This window comes from Acomys russatus, chromosome 8, assembly GCF_903995435.1.
Source record: "Acomys russatus chromosome 8, mAcoRus1.1, whole genome shotgun sequence".
NCBI classification, from domain to species: Eukaryota; Metazoa; Chordata; class Mammalia; order Rodentia; family Muridae; genus Acomys; species Acomys russatus.
In genome coordinates this window covers 7,863,466-7,885,068 of record NC_067144.1, presented here as the reverse complement: position 1 = coordinate 7,885,068, position 21,603 = coordinate 7,863,466, and the positions used below count along the sequence as shown (strand labels likewise).

Genomic DNA, 21,603 nt, shown 5'->3' with positions numbered 1-21,603 from the left:
CGTCCACCTTAGCTTGCTCAGTTCTGGGGTTACAGCTGTGAGCTACCACAACGGCATTTTCTTTAAGTCAGACAAGCTTTTGAGAATTTTACAGGAGCCTGAGGTCCATTCCCCTCCAGAATGCACGTGCATGAAGAAACGGTATCGTTCCAGTTGCCACACTGATACCAGGGCAGTTAGACTGCCCCGGGTGTTCTTGGTCAGCCTGTGAATCCAGGTTAAACCTCTGTGCTCGGTTGAACTCTTTTTTTTCTTCCTTCTGTCTGGTCACTTACTCAAATTGCCACGCACGGCTGCTTTTTCACCTGTAGTGTAATTTTGGAAAGTACATTGGTTTTCAGAAGTGACTCTAGTTAACATAGTTAAGAAATTCCTCTGCCAATAAATGCATGAATTAATTAAAAAAAATCCCTCTGCCCAGGCATCAAATGATAGCCGTTTCTAAACTTGTCGTTTTTAAGATGGGGAAGCTGTGTAACCCTGGTTTATTGTACACTGAATTGAACACTAGTGGTCGGTGGTGTTTTAAGGCGTGGTCGTCTCTTGTTTCCCGAACAGCTTTCAGTGGACACACTGCAGTTTCTGCTCTTCCTGTATATCCAGCAGTTAAACAAGCTCTCACTGAGGACATCGTTGATTGGGGAGGAGTGGCCCAGCCCCAGAGGCAGACCTCAGTCTCCGAGCCTGGCTGAGAGGCCCAGCTGTCACAGTAAGGTATTGCTGTAGCTTGTAAGGAAAGGCTTCCCCTTCACTGAACAACGGATGTTGGGATGGCCACAGACATTGTAGAGCATGCTGGAAACCTCCAGTTCCTGGGAGGCTGAGCCAGGAGGGTAACGAGTTCAAGCCCAACTTGGCCTATAGAGTGAGCCTCAAAACGAAAGAAAAAGAAAGCTTTCTTTCTCCTTAAATTGCTTAAGTAATTATATGTGTTTTAACAACCTGTCGCAAATAACTAACTGTCAAACAGTGAGTCTTGAAAAAGGTCTTACTGCTTTTTCTTTTCTATTTTAAAGAAAAGTAAATATTTTATGCTTTGTGTGTGTGTAAAGTATGTTGAAAAACTTCAAAATGTAAATCGTAGTACTATATGAAAGCTCTGTTTTAGTGTGGGCATGTACACTAGTGGGTGTGCCATAGCGTGTATGCGGAGGTCAGCGGGTAGCCTGGAAATGTGTTTCTTCTCTTTTGTCCTGTGGGGCCGAGGGACTGAACTCAGGTCCCCAGGCTTGGCAGCAAGCACCTCTATTGGTGGAGCCATCTAGCTGGCCCCAAGCACATCTAGCTTGGCTAATCAGTATTTTCGTATTTTATGGTCTGGTTCAGTGCAATCTTTATGTCCCTAGTTTCTTTGCTTCCACTCAAGCTCCAAGTTACACACAGAAAGAAAAGGCTTGCAGCTAGGATCGACTGTGAGAGAGGGCATGTGGGGAGGGCATCTTTCTGGACCTAGGTTACCTCACTCAGTATAGTTTTTTCCATTTCCGTCCATTTATCTGCAATTTTCAAGATTCTATTTTCTTAACAGCTGACTGGAATCCCATTGAGTCTGTGTGCCACATTACCTTATCCGTTCATCTGTTGGTGGACATCTAGGTTGATTCCTCTTCCTGACTATTGTGAGTAGAGCAGCTAAGCTCATGGATGTGCAGGCGTCTAGCAGGACATGAAGCTCTTTGGGTGTACGCCCAGGAGCAGTATACGTTTCTTCACCTGCTTCTTATTTTTTTTTTTTTTTTTTTGGAATAGGGTTTCACTTTGTAGCCTCAGCTGCCCTGGAACTCGCCATGTAGACCAGGCTGGCCTCCAACTCGGCAAGATCTGCCTGCCCTTCCTTCCCAAGTGCCGGGATTGAAGGCATGTACCATGATACCTGACCCTCTTTCTAGTTTTTTTTTTTTTTTCTGAGAAACCTTCCTTAGTCTGCAAGTCTATACTCCCACCAACAGTGTATAAGGAAAGGGCTCTTTTGCCACATTCACACCTGCTTTTGTTGCTGTTTGTGTCCTGATGATGGCCCTTCAGACTGGGGTGACGTGGAATCTTACTGTAGTTTTCATCTGTATTTCTTATGACTAGGGTGTTGAGCACTTTTAAAGTGTTTCCTAGCCATTTGCATATCTCCTTTTGGGAATATTTTGTTGATTCTCATTGCCCATTTTTAGTTATTTTCTTTAATTTTTTGAGTTCTTAGTATATTGTCGATGTTAATCCTTTGTTAGATAAGTAGTTGGGAAAGATTTCCTCTCATTCTGTTTCCTGGTAATTTCCCTCGTTAGTCCCCTTGTTAGTCCCCTCTTCTCACTTTTTAGGTCCCATTTGTTGATTATTGGTCTTATTTCCTACACTATGGGAGTAGTATGCATATATGATTTAATCTTTAATAAATGGTAAAATTATATGTATTCTGAAGAATTCTTGTAATTTTTTTTTATCAGTACAAGTCAACCCCCCCCCCTTTTGTTTTTTATGAGACAGGGTTTCTCTGTGTGTATCCCTGGCTGTCCTGGATTCATTTTGTAGACCAGGCTAGCCTGGAACTCACCTGCCTCTGCCTCCCGAGTGCTGGGATTAAAGGCGTGCGGCACCATGCCCGGCTGAACCCATTTTTTTTTTATAACAATAAAAAATTATATTTGCATCAAGCCAAAAAGACCTTAATTTTTAGTTTTGATAGTTCCTTAAAAATAAGCATTTTGCAAGCATTTCTTCTACTCTTCTGTGTTCTCCAGCAAGGCAAGTACAGACTGGCTGTGCTGGCTCAACGTGTACAACCTGGAGGTCTGGGGATCGCACAAGCTAGCCGTCTTTAAGCTCTACAGAGTGTGGCCTAGTAGCTAGCTTTTCAGAAACACAGCTGTTATTATTCCTCTTGGGCCACAAAACTCTAGAAAATAGAAAGAAAGGAACGAAAATTGTCATATAAGCACAAAGAAAATCAGGGCCCAGCATTTGTCTTCTGAGCCCTCTGGCTCCTTTTATCCTTAACGCCATGGTAATAACATGTGAAATAAAAGTCTCTTTCTCCTCTCTCCTCCTCCCCTCTCTTTCCTCCTCAACTCTCCCCTCCCTTTACTCTCCTTCTTCTCTCTTTTCCTTTCCCTCCTCTCTCTTCCCCTCTCCTCCTCCCCCACCTCTCCCCTTCCCTTCCCCTTTCCCTGTCCCTGTCCCTCTCCTCTCTCCTCCCCTCCCCTCCCCTCTTCCACCCCTCTCCTATCTCCTCCCCTTCCCTCCTCTCCTCTTCCCTTCTCCTCTCCACGTCACTCTCCTTTCCCCTCCCCTCCTCGCCCCTCCCCTCCCCTCCCCAGTATACGGAGGTTCTCATTGAGCCTGGAGCTCACTGTTTTGGGACTAGGCCAGCAGGCAGCAAGCTTCAGTGATTCTTCTGTCTACCCTGCTCACCCTTCCCAGTGGCTCCCCACTTTACACCCAGTGCTGGGGATCTATTTTGTAAAGGGGTCTGTTTTGTAAAGCAGGCCTTTTACACCCTGGGCCATCTCCATGGTCCTCTTTCTAGTTCTCGCATGTGTCTGTAGTTGAGCATCTGTAGCTCCTGCACTAAACAGTACTTTATTCTCTCTTTTGCTTTCTTGATACTGATTTTTTTTTTTTTTCCAAACTCCCATTTCTAAAGCACGAAGCCCCAGTACGGTCATCCTGGCTTCCTATGGCTTTTGGTCAGGGTGAAAGATACTTGCATACATTTTGATGAAGATTTTTCTCAGTATTAATTTTATAGTTTCAATTTACTCAGCAATTTCATCTGGTTTAAACCTGCCCTACCACTCCACTTTCCCAGAAAACCTGCAAGATTTTCTCTGTACTTAAGTTTGGAATTTCTTAATGTAGTTAGGATTTCTCAAGTTATCTTAAGGGAAACGTAGCAGCCGCTGGAGCATGCAGTAACCCATCTTGATGGGCCATGCCGTTGTGTGCAGCAGCATCACTGGTGAATGCCACAGTGCATCCCAGCATCTTTGTGTTCTCTGTGGACTTCATCTGGACAGTACCAGCAACCAAGGCTGTACTGTACCAAGTAGACCTGGCCAAGGCTCTTCGCGTTCAGAAGGTTTGAGGCCCTGTTGTCCCTTGGCACACACCCAAGGCTTCTGGAGATATCCCAGGATACCTAGAATTCTTAGGCCTAATTGAAAGGTGGTTCTGAAAAAAAAAAACTTTTGATATTTGCTTCATATATTTTCTGAAGATCATTTGTAAAGGGATCCTTTGTTATAAACCTGTACCTTTCCCCATTTTTAGTGTAGGCCAGACCCTCTAATGGTTAAGATCAAAATACTATTTTATGGGAATGAATCCATTTCTGATTTTTTTTTTTTTCTGGTTGAGCAGCTCATTGTTAGAACTTTAATTCAGTAGAAGCAAATCTACTGTTCCTAGATTCCACTTTACAGCACAAGATGTACGTATTAGTCAAGTGTTCTCAAGGAACAGTCCCACAGTAAAAGGGACTATATTACAGGATGTAGTATTACGGGATGCCTTACAGGCAATTGCTATCTCACAGGGGAAAGGCCGAGAACCTAGTAGTTGCTCAGTCCATGATGCTGGATGTCTCTTCCCTCCCAATCTGGATCTGGTGCTGAAGGGCTGGGGCATCCCTGGAGATCTGCCAGTCTTCAGTCTCTGTTGGAATTCTGAAGAAGTTAAGACATAAGACCACCGCCTCAGCCAGGGTAGATGAACTTGCCAGCAGCAAGTGTAGCGGCAAGCAGGCACAAAGCAAAGCTTCCTTCTTCCAGGTCCTATATGTAGACTGCTGCGAGAAGGTGTGGCCCAGTTGTTGTTTTTTTTTTTTTTTTCTGGGGTGGGGTGGGGTCATTCTACCTCAAGTAATTAGATTAAGAAAATCTCTTGGAGGTGTGTCCAACATCTTGAGTTTTAGTTGATTCTGGATGTAGTCAGGTTGATTCCAGATAGTGTCAAGTAGCTATGGTAGTGTGTCATTGCCGCGCAATTTGAGAGAGTTTCCGTCAGATGTATATACCTTGGCCACCTTGGCCAGTAGGCAACCTTTGTTTCTCTTCCATTTTTGACATGTTGTTTATTCTCTAGTTGCAAATTGTTCTGCAAGATGTCTGCTTGATGAGCATTCTTTCAGCTTGGGCTACCTTTAAAGAGGCGTTTTTCACTCAGGGTAGCCAACCCTCCACCTCTGCCAGGAGCAAACTTCTGCTTTCACCTTAAAGTGAATTTCTTAGTGCTTTATTGTCAGCACATGTTTCAGTTTGACTCTCTGCCGGGTTTATAGACCCGCACATCTAGGATTATGTAAAAATTTCTCAGGCAAAAAAGTAAGAGTAGAAAAAGTTTAATAAGTCCTTATTAGCAGCTGGACAGATGACTCAGTGTCCTGGCCCACGGGACAAATCGAATCAGGGTTCCCCTGAAAGAGGGAGTAGGGATTGAAAGTGGGGGACAGAGACATAAAAAATAATGAGCCAAGTCTGGAAATTTCTGATCAAGACTTCCTTCAATGCAGGTGAGTAAGACTTTATAAAGCAAGGTCAACAGGATCTATTCTAAGCCCACTTTCCCTAGCCCCCAGGCAAGAATACAGTCACCTGAATATCTCCCTGTAAGAACTTCCTTATTCCTCTGGGTAGTTCCTTGTAAGGACTTCCCTATTTCTTTCAAAGGTAAAATAATCCAAAGATAGCCTAGAACACAAGACCTTCTTCAGCAAGAGTCAACAACTCTCAGTGTGCAGCCTAAGCATGGGATTTCTATCATGGCTGAATTTAGCATGGATCCCCACAGCGCAACAGTTAGCACTGGTGCTCCTGCAGAAGACCCAGATTGTATTTCTAGTACACACACCATCACTGTTCATAACTCAAGCTCTGTGGCATCTATCTTAGTCAGGGTTTTATTATTATAAAGAGATAGCATGGCCATGGCAACTTTTATAAGGAAAGCATTGCACTGGGGCTGGCTTACAGTTTCAGAGGTTCAGTCCGTTATCAGTGTGGTCATGGCGGGAAGCAAGGCAGTGCTCAGGCAGACATGGTGCTAGAGCAGGAGCTGAGAGTTCTACATCTTGAACCACAGGCAGTGGAAGGAGACTGTGGGCCACACTGGCTGTAGCTTGAGCGTTGGAGACCTCACAGGGACACACTTCCTCCCACAAGGCCATAGTTCGTAACAGGACCGCTCCCTGTGGGCCAAGCCTTCAAACACACGAGTCTCGGGGCCATTCCTCGTCAACCCACCACAGTGTCCAACACCCTCTTCTGGCCTCCACTGGCACAAGGCGTGCTGCACAGACATGCCTGCAGACAAAATACCCATGCACACAAGATAAAAAATTTTTTAACTAGAAAGAAAAAGGTTTTTTGTTGATTTGTTAGGACTTGCTGGCTTCTAGCCTGAGAAAATGTAAGCTCCAGGTTCAGGGAAAGATGCTCTCTCAAAAGTAACAGTTAGAAAGTGCTGGAGGATTCCTGACATGCTCTCTGTGGAGCAGCGCACACATGCGCATACCTTCATGCACAGAGACACATGCACATGAATAAACTAAAGTCCTGGGTTATAACATGAATGGGCTCTTTGAATTTAATTATCCTTCTTGAGAATTTTATACACAAGTACTAAAGTTCCATCATTGCTGCCTCTCCCTCTTGTCTCCCAGCTCCTCCCTTGCCCCCCACCGTACCCCCTTAGAGTTAGCCTCTTCCATAGTTATTATTGTTACTTATGTTAGTGTTGCTCACACACATACATGCATACATACATGTGTGTTCAGACGTGTGTGTGCGCGCGCGCTGAATTCTTGTAATTGGATCACCTCTCAGAGGGCTTGTCTGTAGAGAAAAATGATCAGCAGCTGATGATCACCTAGGAGGGAGGCCTTGTGAAGTCTCCACCCTCCACATTGTCATGTCAACTGGTATCATTTCACAGGTCCTTTTTTAATGCAACCATATTGTTAAGATTTGATAGATACAACTTTTCTGTCATGCTTGAAGATAATATGTTAGAGCAGGCATTCTGGTCTTCGCCCAGGCTGCCACAGTGTAAAACCTACCAACCACAGCAGTGACTGGCCTGGCAGGGTACCTCCAGTGGTGCAGGAGTGGCACTTAAATCTTAGAGGTAACCAGCAACTGTCTAGCTGTAGTTAAGGGAGGGAATTCATGCTTGGTACTGTAAACCCAGCCAGCTAACTTCCTGTGTCTGGAGAGGTCCTGGAGCTTAGAGAAGAAGCGACTGCTGCCATTATCCTAGCCCAGTGCAGTCGAACTGTGTTCTTATCTTTGCATTCACAGAGGCATGCATCTTGCACCCCTCCTCAAAGTAGCTTTTTGCAGCAAATGCAGGCTGTTTGCAGGGACTCAAAAAGGGCCAAAATACAGGAAATAAGTAATTGTGGAGTGCCCAGCGCCAAATAATACATCTAGAGCATAGTCTTTATGGCTAAGGCTCGAGGAAAATTGAGAAACGGACTCTTGAGGAGTAACTTATTCACTGTCAGACCTTTGCTTTGTTGTCGGGACAGAATCTCGTTGTATTAGCAAAGCTGGTCCCACACTCCCTGGCACACATGTTCTTGCGGCCTGAGCGTCCCAAGTAATTGAAATGGACTGCCCTCCGTGCCTCTCGGCAGCTGATTTGAAACGAAGACCTAGAGATGTCAGTCCTTCAGACTGAAGAGCTCACTAGCTAACAGTGGGTACTTACGTGCCTCTGTAGCCCATTAGAGTAGCCGCAAGTCTCGCGAGTGACCTTCAGTTATGGGAGACACAGAGGAGCAGATGGCTTTCCAGTCCCTGCTCTATAGTGAGCCCTGATGGCTTTAGCTTGGAAGAGGAATATGTGTCCCCGAGGTACAGTCTACCTTTATCTGTACCCCACATGCCAGGGAAGCTTCCACCTGCCCTGTGTGTACTCCTCAGTCTAGCCATAGCTAGTAGTTGTCAGTTCTCACTGACTGCCTCAAAAGAACACTTTAAATATTGCTCCTTTCCTCTCTTAGCTAGACTTCTTGGCTTTGATTCCCATCATTAGATCCTAGCTGGTCTCCCTACTTTTAGTCTACAGTCGGCCCCTACTCTACTGGACTTTGTAAAGTACGGGTGTGTTGTAATCACCTACTTAAATGCTGTTGATGATTCCTTACTGTCGTGCTTGTTTTCATATTGCTCGCCAGGGTATAACAAGAATGAATAATACCAGATTGAGGCTAAACACGGTTCCTCCTTGGCCTGTTTTCATCAGAATACAAATGAGATTTTATTTAAAAGAAAAGAAAGTATAGATCGAGTGCCTCTGACATGGCAGATGCAGAGCTGTTGAAGTCGGCCATGATTGGCCCTGCCTACTTCCCAGTGTGCTTCCTGTACCCCACCCAGAACTTCTTTTTCTTGACAGAGTTGTGTGCTTGCTCCTATGAGGCTTTGCTCTTCTCTGTAACTTCACTGCCCTTTTTCTTAGTGGTTCACTTCACTCCCAGCGTCAATCAAGAATTTACTTAAATAGCACTGCGTCATGATGCCCCTTGGAGGAGGTAGTTTTCTCAGGCTTGTAGAATCTCATCTCAGGCTTGTAGAATGCCCTTACAGATCTCTCCTCTAGGCTGTCTTCTCACTGTGGACTCTGGAGTGCTTTACTCAGTTTGCATACCACCCTGTAGCACAGTCCGGGCCAGCTGGCAAGTCTAAACTGATAGCTTTCATATTGAGGCAAGTAGCCATGGCACTCACCTACTCAAACCGTATACCGAAGGTACTAATTCCTATAAATGTAGGTAGCATGAAACTGTCTTACTCATCAGAATTCAAAATTGTCACTAGACACTGTAAATTGAAAAGCCCAGTGCTTGTTGAATGAGTTCCTACAATGCTTACTTTTGTATTTAATCAGATTGCAGTCAAGCAAGTATACAAAAAAAAAAAAAAAAAAAAAAAATTGACTAGAACTCCCTTTAGGCTGTGTGTGTAAGGTGTGATGGCATGGTCCCATCCTTAAGATAGCTCCTTGGGTAAAAATGTAAAATTTGCAAAATCTGAAAAAAATGCAGAACAGTTTCGGTCTCAACATATTTGATAAGGGCCCTGTGCCTGTAGAGCTTTTGAGTTAGTTTACAAACGTTACATACATAAAGGCCAGTTTTACATAGCTGCCTACTTTCTTTTGAGGGACTGAGATAGCATAAAAATGCTATAGTTGAAATGTAAGAGTTTTCTCTTGCAGCGTCTCTTCATTCTGTTGAGTGTTGCTTCCTTGCTTGTTTTAGAACTGGAATGACTACAGTCACCGGGCTTTCGTCTGTGACCACCTGCCGGATCTGCTCGAGCTGCTTCTAGCTCCAGAGCAGCTCACTGCGTCCTTTCATTCATCCCACAGTAGTCTGCTCTCCCTCGAGGCTGTCATGGCGCTCAGCTTCCTCATCGAGGGCACTGTGAGCGGAGCCAGGAAGGTTTACCCGCTTCATGAGCTCGCACTGTGGCAACCGCTGCACGCAGCAAGCGGCTTCTCAAAACTCTCTAAGGCTTTCTCTTTCTTCAAGCTGGAAGCCTGGTTGAGAGCCTGTTTGACTGCAAATCCATTTGGTCCATCTGCTTGCCTCAAGACTGGAAGGAAATTGGCCTGGGCTCGCCAAGGTATTTTTAAAACATCCTTTACCTAATCTTAAGTTGAGCAACAAGGACACCTCCTATTTCTTGCTGTATTAATGGTCAGGTGTCTATCAGCCCAGTGCAGTGCCATATACTTGTAATCTCACACTTGGAGGACAGGGCAGAAGAATCACTGGCTCAAGGCCAAATTGGGCTACAGAGACCCTTTCTCTGTACTTCATACATGTGGTACACAGCATACATGCAGGCAAAACACCCATACACATAAGGTAAAAATAAAAGAGGGAAAAATCAAGTCATTATCTTAGAGTTTTATTGCTGTGAATAGACACCATGATCATGGTAGCTCTTATATAAAGGAAAACATTTCACTAGGGCTGGCCTAGAGTTCAGAGGTTTAGTCTGTTATCGTCATGGTGGGTAGCATGGTGGGATGCAGACAGACATGGTGTGCGAGAGGTACCTGTGAGATCTACACTTGATCCGCAGGCAGCAGGAAGAAAATCTGGCTTGAGCTTCTGGGACCTCAAAGCCCATCCCTTAGTGACACACCTCCTCCTGTGAGGCCACACCTCCTAATAGTGCCCCTCCCAGTGGGCCATGCATTCACACACATGAGTGTGCGGGCCGTTCCTATTCCAACCACCACAGTATGTAAGGAAAAAAAATCCACAAAACCTCCAGTATAAAAGAGGCTCCATTTTCTGTGATTCGCACATTGGAGCAGTTCTGAGTTAACTTGGGTGTTTTGTTAGAAGTCACAGAAACTATAGTCCATCCTCCCTGCAGACTCTCTCCCCTTGCTGTGAGGTACTTGCCTGAGGCGTTTTAATTTCTGTTGAGCGGCAGAATTTGGCAAACCAATAGACGTCACCTCAGAGTTGGTGTAGAGACCAGTGGCTTTTAGCTGCATAGCACAAGCAAAGAGCTGTAGACTCCTGGGCCCATGGAGAAATTTCAAAAGAAGAACCAGGAAAACATGTCTGCAGATGTTTGTGCTACCTTATAAGCTAGGTGCCACGCCAAGTTGTTGAGAGAAAATATAGTAGACTGTGTTTCCACAGTCACAGAATCTCAAACGTAGACACACAGAAAGCTTCCATATATACGTTTAAAAATATACTGGTTTAGCTGGACATGGTGTCACATGCCTTTAATCCCAGCACTCATAGAGGCAGAGGGCTGTGGATCTCAGGCCAACCTGGTCTCTGAGAGTGAGTTCCAGGACAGCCTGGTCTGTATAGTGAGACCCTGCCTTAGTGCCCCTCCCCCCAAATTTAATCTTTTCCAGTTTTTTTTTTTTTTTTTTTTTGGCATTCTAGGGGATCAAACCCAGGGCTCAGAATGCATTCTGCCACTGAGCAACGCTTCCAGAAAGAATCACACTTTTTCGTATTTTTACATTATGAAACAGAGTGATTGCACATTATCTACAGAATCTGAAGGGTTTTTTGTTTTGTTTTTAAAAAGGGATCAGGAAGTCTGTGTCCAACCCAGCTCTTCTGCTATGCATCGGACTCCCCTTGGGATCCAGGGCTCCTTTAGTTCTGTAGGTGAAACCATGTAGTCTTTAGCTTTGTAAAAACACTTAGGCTTAAGTGAGCTTTTTCACCTTGATGGGGTAGGCAGCACTAGGAAAATTAGGACTATTCAGTCTCATAAGATTATAATAAATGCTCATACTTTGGGAACATACTTTTCACTATTATTTTTATACATAATCATGTATTGTGCATATGGTGTATGTGCAATTTAAAACTAAGTCTTTTGAAAAGAAGGATTTTGGCATATTTGTGTATCCTATCCACGTTGGGCCAGTCTAGACTGTTTGCATGGCTTGTGGGGGAGTGCAGGCAGAGAAGCAGGTCTCAGCCTGACAGGGCTGATTCAGGAGGAAACCTTTTGTAGTTATGTTGGACCCTGTGCGGGGAAGTTGTGCTCCCAAGTAGTATTGATGTTGGGGGTGAAGGCATGGGTTCAGGAATGACGCTGTTGGTAAGTTGAGAGGGCTGCAGAATTTACATTATGGCAGCGTGAGAGGTCCATATGATTGGGACGACACAGTGAGAATCCTGTAGGAAGAGCTGTTTGGATCTCACACTAGTCGAGGACCCTAGGCACACAGGTAAACAAACAAACAAATCACATCTTAGCTCTATCAGAAATCGTGACTATATTACAGGTTTACATTTCTTAATAATAGTTTTGAAAGATTACAGATGTGTAGAAAAGAACTGTAAACACTTCTTTATCATTAACTCAAATCTGTTTTCTTCACGTATATTTGAGTTTAGACATGGTTACATGCAGACACGTATGATCTCATGGTCACATGTTTTCCTTTGAATTGAAGCTATCTTATTATTTGCTTGTTTTCATAAATAGTTGAAGGAATGACCAAGAGAGCTAAGATTGCTTGCAATACTCACGTGGCCCCTCGGAAGCACCGCATTGTGGTGATGAGCCAGGTTTACAAGCAGACACTGGCCAAGAGCTCGGATACTTTAGTTGGAGCCCATGTCAGGGTTCATCGCTGCAACAAGTCTTTTATATATCTGCTCTCCCCGTTACGGTAAGCTCAGCATCCTGATACTATGATTCTTTTTTATTTTACTTTTTTAAGGAAAGCATTTTATTCTAGGTAATTCATTCAGAAGAATTTAATTCATTTAAACTTTTTCAGATCTGTGACAATTGAAAAATGCAGGAATAGCACATTTGTGTTGGGTCCTGTGGAGACGGCTCTTCACCTACATGACTGTGAGAATCTGAAAGTCATTGCTGTTTGCCATCGCCTGTCCATCTCCTCAACAACAGGCTGCACCTTTCATGTTATGACGCCTTCCCGCCCACTCATTCTCTCTGGGAACCAGAGAGTGACGTTTGCCCCATATCATACCTATTACCCAACATTGGAGGACCATATGGCCAGGGCTGGCCTTGCCACAGTGCCTAACCTTTGGGATAACCCAATGGTTGTGTGCAGAGAGAGCAGTGACACCAGAGTCTTCCAGCTTCTGCCGCCTTGTGAATTCTACGTATTTATTACTCCCTTTGAGATGGAAGGGGACACAGTGGAGATACCAGGGGGTCTCCCCTCTGCTTACCAGAAAGCGCTGGCTCAAAGGGAGCAGAGGATACAGATCTGGCAGAAAACTGTGAAGGAGGCCTGTTTGACCAAGTAAGTGTTTTCTAGAGCCAGTGTTTTGTTAGTCTTTTTTTACCCCCAAGTTAGTATTCTAGGCTCCCTTACTTGAAGAAGTTGAAATTGCTCTGTGGCATAAACCTGTAATCCCAGCCTCGAAAGGCTCGAGGCAGGAGGATCACAAATTCAAAGTTAGTGGGAGCTGTATGGTCAGACCCTGCCTCAAAATAAAAGTAAGCATATTTAGTTGGCGGAGGTAAGGCTTGCATGGGTTAAAGCAGCGTTGTCTAGAAGATGGCACATGATTCAGTCTTAAATGATTTAGCTATTCACGTCCTCTCGCTTACTGTTCTATACTGGTGGCTGCCTGAGAGCTCCCTGCATCAGAATCCTCCAGAAACCTTGTGTAAAATACAGCACAGACTTACAAGTCACATTTTTGAGGGGTGTTTTTCCAAGGCTGACCTATGGATTATTGCTAGTTCTTGTCACTTAATTTCTTTTTTTAAAAAAATTTTTTTAAAATTAATTTATTCTTGTTACATCTCAATGTTTATCCCATCCCTTGTATCCTCCCATTCTTCTCTCCCTCCCATTTTCCCCTTATTCCCCTCCCCTATGACTGTTTCTGAGGGGGATTACCTCCCCCTGTATATGCTCATAGGGTATCAAGTCTCTTCTCGGTAACCTGCTGTCCTTCCTCTGAGTGCCACCAGGTCTCCCCCTCCAGGAGACATGGTCAAATATGAGGCACAAGAGTACGTGAGAAAGTCATATCCCACTCTCCACTCAACTGTGGAGAATATTCTGACCATTGGCTAGATCTGGGTAGGGGCTTAAAGTTTACCGCCTGTATTGTCCTTGGCTGGTGCCTTAGTTTGAGCGGGACCCCTGGGCCCGAATCTGCCTATCATAATGTTCCACTTGTAGGTTTCTATCACTTAATTTCTTAAGCCATGCTAAAATGAGAGAAATAAGTAAAGTGGTTTTTGTTGTTGTAAAGTGTTTTTTTTTTTTTTTTTTTTAAGCTAGATTTGCAGTATAAAATGTTGGGTTTCATTCTACTTAGGGGGCACTGAAATAGCTTATTTTTAATTACATGCATAGGGTAACAGATAATAGCTGTAGATACTATGTTATGCACAACCCTTTACTTAAGGGATCCTGGTCTTGAACTCCAGAAGCTGGGGACGTGGCCTGCAGTTCCCAGAGAGTCAGAAGACAGCAGAGTGTACAGTTAAGGGAGGTGTATCAAGGCTGTAGACTTTGTGACGAGTCCTGAAGAATGAAATATTTGCATAGCAAGTGAGGGCTAGTCTGAGTCTCTGGGAAGTGCTGGAGGAACAGATGTCTGAGGAGCAGAGACTAAGGTGCTTATTGGTCCTTAAGCCTGATGCGTGACCTGAGTCAGATTACGTCACCTGCTGACAATCTGGCCGGGAAGATTCCATTGGAATCAGGCAGTAGGAGCCTTTCAGTGTTTACTTTAAGCAGTGGAATGCATTCCTGAAAGGTATTATTTATTTCGGAACATCCGTAAGCCGCACAGCACACGGACTACTCACTAGAGGCCGTGGGGCTGGCACATGTGCAGTCAGAAAGCAAACTGAAGGAGGAGATGGTGGCTCAGTGTCTGGGTGAAGCAGAAAGGAGGAGGGTCGAGGGCGGAAGGGCTCAGGCTGGAGGCAGGGCTCAGGGTGTGATTTTGTGAAGACAAGGAAGTAAAAAAGTTGGGCCTTGGCTTAGTAAGTTTTCATTAACCAATTTTTCTCTGAGCAGACAACTGTATGTAACTTAAAATTACCAATGCTCAGAGTAAGTAATTGTTTTTACAAATTTGTTGTTGGACAGATTTTATTTGTTGGAGATGCTAATGGGGGGCGGGGAGAAAAAGGAAATACTACAGTACCAAAACATTGTGGCTTCTTTATCTCTCCATTTAAGTAGAGGGCCCAAGTTCTTTTTGTAAATCTCAATCTATTCTCTCTCTCTCTCTCTGTACATATATATACCACACACACAGACACACACACACACACACACACACACACACAGACACACACACACACACACACACACTCAACTACAGTCACAGCTTCTGCTTTAATTGGGAATCCATGTTATATAATACTACAGGTACCTTTATAAAACTGAACGTGGCTCTTGTCACTAGACTGGTCATCTCATCGTACTCAGAGCCTTCTGATAAAAAGTACTCTCTACCAGTAATGGCGCAGCTGAGTTCTTATGATGTTCCAAATACTGATCTAAACAGCTGTGCTGGCTCGCTGATTATTTTTATCACCTATACCCAGTTGTAGAGGGAAAACTAAGATTAAGTACCCTGCTTAGCCACAAACGACTCAGTACTGCCTTGTTGGCCTTGTTCTAGAGGTGGTTTTCGTGTGTCTGCTGGCTTTATTATTCCTTTCATTTGTTATTACACTATATAGGGCAGTAGTAAAATTATACTGTATAAAAACAGGTCTTCATTGAAAAAAACCCCTTTAGAACACTTGCTGTTTAAATGTTTCTTTTTTTTTTAATTAAACATTTATTTATTATGTATACAGTGTTCTGCCTGCATGTACACCTGTATGCCAGAAGAGGGCACCAGATCTCATTATAGGTGGTTGTGAGCCACCATGTTGTTGCTGGGAATTGAACTCAGGACCTTTGGAAGCACAGCCAGTGCTCTTAACCTCTGAGCCATCTCTCCAGCCCCCTGTTTAAATGTTTCTACCATTTAAATGCCTAAACTTTATTACACACGTGAAAAGCCTAGGGAGATTGGTAGAATCTGGAATGTGGTGAGCACTTATAACCCATGCTAGAAATGGTGAAAAAGGAGCCAGTGTAATTTTAGGAATGAAGGTGAACTTCAGCTTATACAAGGGTTATGTCCAGAGCAAAACTTATTGTAAGCCAACAATTCCTTTACTGTTCCTAAGTGACAGAGCTGATTGCGCAGTGTGGGAGCACAGTGTGCTGTAGTGCATCCGCTCTCCTGACCTGTGGCTGGCTTGTACTTCACTGCCGCTGCCCAGCATTTAAAGGAGGATCGTTGCGGAATATGAGTGTGAGAAAATACACACATGGAAGAAGAGTTTCCTGCAGAGTAAACATGTTGTTTTTATCCTGTCATGAAGTTAAATTTCTAACTTAAACATGACCTCAGTGGGGTTGTGGAGTGTCCTGTTCTTGATGGGCTGTAGTCACCCCAAAGTGCCCTGTCTGCTGTCGGTGTCGTGTGGGGCCAGTGGAATGTGTGCTGCACTGTAAGGCCAGACTGGTGTGCGAGCTGTCCCCAGCTGTGGGGCTACTCTTCTCTTTCTTGCCTACACCATGCTGTCACGTTGTGGCCTTTATCATTTCTGTTTCTTCTGCCTGGCCCGCATTCCACATCATCCTTTTGCTGCTTTCATCGTTTCCTGTAGACGTCTGTTCAAGCGCCATGTTAGAGAGCATCTTCTGTCCATTCCTAGTGACGCTGTGTCCTCACCTGATGCGCCATTGTTTTCTTATTAGTACTTAACTTGGTGCTGCATACTCTTCCTGCTTCTTTCCTGGCTTCCCTGTAAGGGTATACAGCTCACAGGGACACACACACAGATCACTGTGTGCTGACGCGCACAACAGGGCAGTCTCTCTCCTTATGTATTTCTGCCCATCAAGCAGAACCCTACCTCATTCATTTTGTCCTTAGTAAGAATCTGGCAATGGGCAGGCTGTAGCCATTGTGTCTCACTGTGCCGCGAATACAGTGAGAACTGAAGGGAGGCCAGGAATAGTCATTCTGTTGTGTTGAGGTTTTAGGTAATCGTGGGAGTAAAATCCGCTGGGCTTTGTCATCTTTAATTCTTCTGCTCTCCATCCCAACTCCAGGGAGCAGAGGAAGCAGTTCCAGGGCCTTGTGGAGAACAAGTTCTATGAATGGTTGATTAACACAGGACATCGACAGCAGCTGGACAGCCTTGTTCCGCCCACAGCAGCCTCCATGCAAGCAGCCGGATAAGAGCCCACGTGGGACCACTGGTGGGAATTTAGAACACACAGCAGCACTTAAAGGGACTCTTTGGGGAACTCTTTGATGGCATACAAAACAGAAAAGAATGCGTTATATTCTTGCCAGTGTTCTCATCTGCGCCTACCCATGTGCACACACATGCCCACATATTTTTCAATGAAAAAAAAAAACTAAAATATTCAAGGGGTGCCTATAGAAATTTGGGCAAATATAATGGCCAAATTTTATCTTTTTTTTTTCTTTAATTTGTGAAGCACCAAAACATTTCCCCAATAATTGTGCTTTTGTTTTGTTTCTTAATATTTGTTTTATTTTCAGTTATGGATATGTTTGTATGTCTGTGTGTGGGTGTGCACACCTGAGTGAGGATGCCCAGAGTAGGTGAAAGATGTCCAGATCCTTGCCTGGAGTTAGAGCTATGGGTGGTTGTGGGCTGACTGGTGATGCTGCTGGAAATTGAACTCTGGGAAATCAGTGGACACACTTAATTGCTGAACTCTCTCCAGCCCAGGCATTAAGTTCTTGTCCTCTCTAATGCACCTTTCTCCTGTCCCCTAAAACTATTTAATAATCACACATAGAGCATTATTAATAGTTAGTTAGAATTAATCGAAATAAATATTTTGTTACTGAACAGTAGGAGAAACTCATGAATATATTTGTAGATGAGAATATATAAACAGAGATAAATTTACTGAGAATTACTTAATCAGAATGCTGTTTTTTTTTTCAGATTTAAAAAAAAATTAATTTTATGTGTATGCGTGATTTGCCTTCATGTATGTCTGTGCACCACATGCATTCCTAGTGCCCAGAGAGCAGAGGGCATCAGATCTCCTGGGGCTGGAGTAACAGACAGTTGTGAGGCACCACATGGCTGCTAGGAATCAAACCTGGGCCCTCTACCAGAGCAACTAGTGCTCTTAACTGTTGAGCCAACCCTCCAGCCCACAAAGCATTTTTCGGATAGAAATTAATTTGCTTTCAAGTTTTTAAGGACTAAAGGAAAAGTAGACACAGGATATGAGGAAATAGTTCACAGGAAAAATTATAGAAATGGAAATGCTCACCTAAAAATGGAAAGGTGTGGCTGCTGAGGTGGTTCAGAAGGAAAGGGCAGCTGCCTCATAAGTCCAGTGCCCTGATTTTGGTCCCTAGGACTTACATAAAGGTGACAGGAGAGAAGCGACTCCACAGAGTTGTCCTCTGTCCTCCCACAGGCACAGTTTGGCGCGTGTGCGCGCACGCGCGCACACACACACACACACACACACACACACACACACCATGAACCCATGTGTGGCAATAAACAATAAACACTTATCACCCATCCCTCTCAGCAGGCCTGTGGGGAGTTAATGGCTGCTGGGGAAGGGTGTGATTTTCCTCTGTGCCCTTCGCTGCTCCAGATAAAGAGTGCAGATCCCCTGCAGAGTGCAGTGGCTGGTAAAATTGGGTGTTGGGTGCTGACTTAGGTCATCGTTCGCATTAGGAAGTCAGCTGAGCAGTGAGATTTTCATATTCATGCTGGCTATGTGCTTGAAGAATTTCCGAAAGAGTAGAAAAAACCATAAGCAGCACTTGTCTTTCAGAGACGAGACTGGGGATCCAACATAGGAGAAAGCTTATCCAGGTAGATCCAACTCACATAGCATGAAATTCACCTTTCTGCTGTTTCGAGCCTTTTTTCTCTTTTCATTTTTTCCCCCTCATTCTTGGTACAGAGGGTGGAACCTAGGGCCTCAGGTGGGCTAGGTAGGCATTCCATCATTGAATGGGCTGGATCTGTGGCCTTCCATTTTGGTGTTTTTTGAGATCAAATCTTGCTAACTTTCGTAAATTGGCCTTGAGCTTGACCTACAACTGAAACAGACCTTGAGTTTGCAATTGTCCTGTCTCACCTTCCAAGGAGCTGGGAGTACAGGCGTGTGCCATCAAGCCTGGCAAATCACCTTTCTAGGCTGGAGAATTCACTGTATTTTATTACGTCCACACACTTATGCAACTGCCACCTTGTAGAAGCAGAATATCTCATATCACATAGTTAAAGCCCACCCCACCCACCAGCAGTGGCCATTTTCTATTCGTTAATCTCCTTCAGCTTTACCTCCAGGCCCTGGCAACAGACGTTTACCTTGTTTATTCTGGATAGTCTTGTGAATGGGACAAGTCAGGTGGCTTAAAGCAGTCAGCTTGTCAATGTTCATCCCTGCTGCATTGAGACTATCCCTCCTTCCAGCTGGGGACATGTGACTACTCGTAAGGTTCCTTGCATTTTGCAGCTGTTTCAGATAATACTGCCCTGTTTTTCTAACAGGGCTCTGCACAGCGTGTGCTCTTACCTCGAGATGCGTTTATACCCAGGAGTGGCCTACACTGACATATGCTTACCTCGCTTAGGGAACTGCAGTTTTCCAAATCTGCAAACAAAAGTGATTACCTTTCTAAAGTGTGTATTCCTTTGCTTTAGCGTGTTCATGACAAGGGTCTTCCTAGGTAGGCCAGGCTGGCCTTGAACTTACAGCAGCCCTCCTGCCTCAGTGCCAACTGCTGGGTCTGTAGGTATGTGCCACCATGCACATGTATACTGTACTTTTTAAGAAATATAATTTGGGTGGCTGGAAAGCTGCCTCACTGGTTAGAGCACTTGCTCTTTTAGAGGACCCAGATTCGATTCCTAACACCCACATGTTAGCCTACAAGTGTCTATAGCTCCAATTCCAAAGGACCTGACGCACTCTTTTGTTCTCCATGGATACTGTGTGTGTGGTGCACCTACATGCGTACAGGCAAAATATGAAAAAATAATCCTTAAAAATAAGCATACTTTTATAATATGTAGTTAATAAATGCTGGGTTGGGGTTGGAAATATGGAGATTGTACAAAGAAGCAGACACTGTAAGGGGTAGGGACTGATGCTCCTGGTAGTTGCCAGTCTACTAACTTCGAGTTCATATTAATTTCTCCCTCTTAAGTAATCACTGATACCAAAAAGAACACAAAGACTGTTGTCACTCTTAATGTCATGATCTTCATAATTTATATGAGTTTATAAAGTAGTTTTCTTATTTTCATGGAGCATGAAAATTAATTAATCTACAGTAAAGTCTCCTTGCTCATCTGTAGGGCCTGGGAAACGTGAGGACGAATGGAGGATGGTACCCACGGAAGCCTGTACTGGAAAGGCACCCTTGCTGCCCGAGAGACCTCTAGACTTTTCTCTCTGTTCAAGACCTTTTGTTGGTTCCTGTTCTGTACTCACTTAGGGAATTTTAGCTAGGCTTCTGACTCTCATAAAAGTGTCTTACTATAGAATGTCAGAAGACTCACACGTGCTGTCCTGAAATGGAACACTGGCTAAAGCAGGTTTATGTATAATGCGTTAGTGTCTTAAGTGACCGAGGAGTACAGCTTACAAGCCTTCAGATTTAATTTGTAGAACTAAAGGGCTTTGTCTAGCTAAAATATTAACTTGGTGTGGTGGTGCATGCCTGTAATCCTGGGACTCAGGAGGCAGAGGCAGGTGGATCTGTTAGTTCCAGGCCAGTCTGGTCTACATGGTGAGGACCCTGAGGCTAAAAAAAAAAGGAGGAGGAAGAAGAAGGAGAGGAAAAGAAAGTTGTATGGTTCTTTGTAACTATTTAAAAGGAAATTGCTACTCCTGTTTTCAAAGGAGTGACAGAGTACGGTACCGTCTTTGTATAAATATAGCAGAGATAGTTTTATAAAATGGTATTTTAGGTCTTAAAGTATAAAACATGAAATTGTGTACAATTTTTTTATTTTTATTTTTTGTTTACTTTTTCAAATTTCAGTAAGCAGTTCCTATAAAGTAATTTTTCTCCTTTTGTTAAAAAGATGTTTCACTTTTAATTTTAATAAAAGTCTTCTGTTGTTACTCTGTTGCCATATCAAAACTGGTTTATATGTGGCTGGGAGGCCCTGTTCTTTAAGACAAGTGCAATGACCCCAGTCCCACACAGGGTATTTAAATAGCTTGTAGCTATCACCACAGAGCAGCGTGCTTACAGTCCTTAGTAAAATTAATGCTTAATGCTTGCTAATCCTTTGAAGCTTTGAGAGTGTCTACTTTAACATGAGTCTGGAGTAAGCAAAGCCTGACTAAAGGAAGAACCACAAGGGATGACTGTGGAGGAATGTCTTGAGTGGATGTAACAACTGTCAGTAAAGCGCTGTTTAGCCAATCGGCTAGGTGGAAGGACAGGAAGTGGAAGGTGGGACTTCCTGGAGTGGGAGAGAAGCCAGGAGTTGAGAGGAGAGAGGGGAGGAGGAGAGGAGTCTCCAAGGATCAGATAGGCAAGTGCTTGGAATATATGTATGTTATGAGGCTTAGAGTAGCTTATTTTAGTTTACTAGTAAATTAGTATCAGTTTAGATTCTGCCCGGCATAGTGCTTGCAGCTTTAAAGTACATTTCAGTCTCTGTGTCAATTATTGGCATCCTAGGCCAAACAGATAAATTTATTGTAATACTGAACTATATAATATGTAGCACAGAATGTAATTCATTTACTATAAAAACTGAAAAACAACCCAGTTTATAACAAAGCCAACTTGCTATTATGTCACTATAGAGAACACATATTGTCTACTAGGTTATAAATCTTTTTCTTACTTACACAAAGATATTACATTCATGAGTAGGCTTGTGTTAAATGAATGTTAAATGTGTTTCAGATGATAGGTTTGGGGATTTGAAATTTCATAGAAATATTTTAACTGACTCTGAATTTTTAAGGTGTTAAGAAGCAAATTAAGAAAGACTATAACGAACATGTAGGAAAAAAAAAAGACTATAACTACATTTATATTGA

At 43.7% G+C, this 21,603-nt stretch overlaps 1 protein-coding gene across 4 annotated transcripts in view; it reads left to right on the top strand.

Annotated features, from left to right (window-relative positions):
• The window catches only part of Tbccd1 (TBCC domain containing 1), a 38,965-nt gene extending 18,811 nt beyond the window's left edge, over positions 1-20,154 (top strand). For 3 of the 4 annotated variants that reach the window (XM_051150765.1, XM_051150763.1, XM_051150762.1), the window contains exons 4-8: positions 9,254-9,620; positions 11,982-12,168; positions 12,280-12,777; positions 16,627-16,776; positions 19,896-20,154. In XM_051150765.1, coding sequence (XP_051006722.1) covers positions 9,254-9,620; positions 11,982-12,168; positions 12,280-12,777; positions 16,627-16,756 — 1,182 coding nt within the window. In that variant the 3' untranslated portion in view covers positions 16,757-16,776; positions 19,896-20,154. Of the gene's footprint in view, positions 1-558; positions 715-9,253; positions 9,621-11,981; positions 12,169-12,279; positions 12,778-16,626; positions 16,777-19,895 lie in introns of all 4 variants that reach the window. The other variant, XM_051150766.1, reaches the window with a different exon arrangement.
• The last annotated feature ends 1,449 nt before the right edge of the window (positions 20,155-21,603 follow it).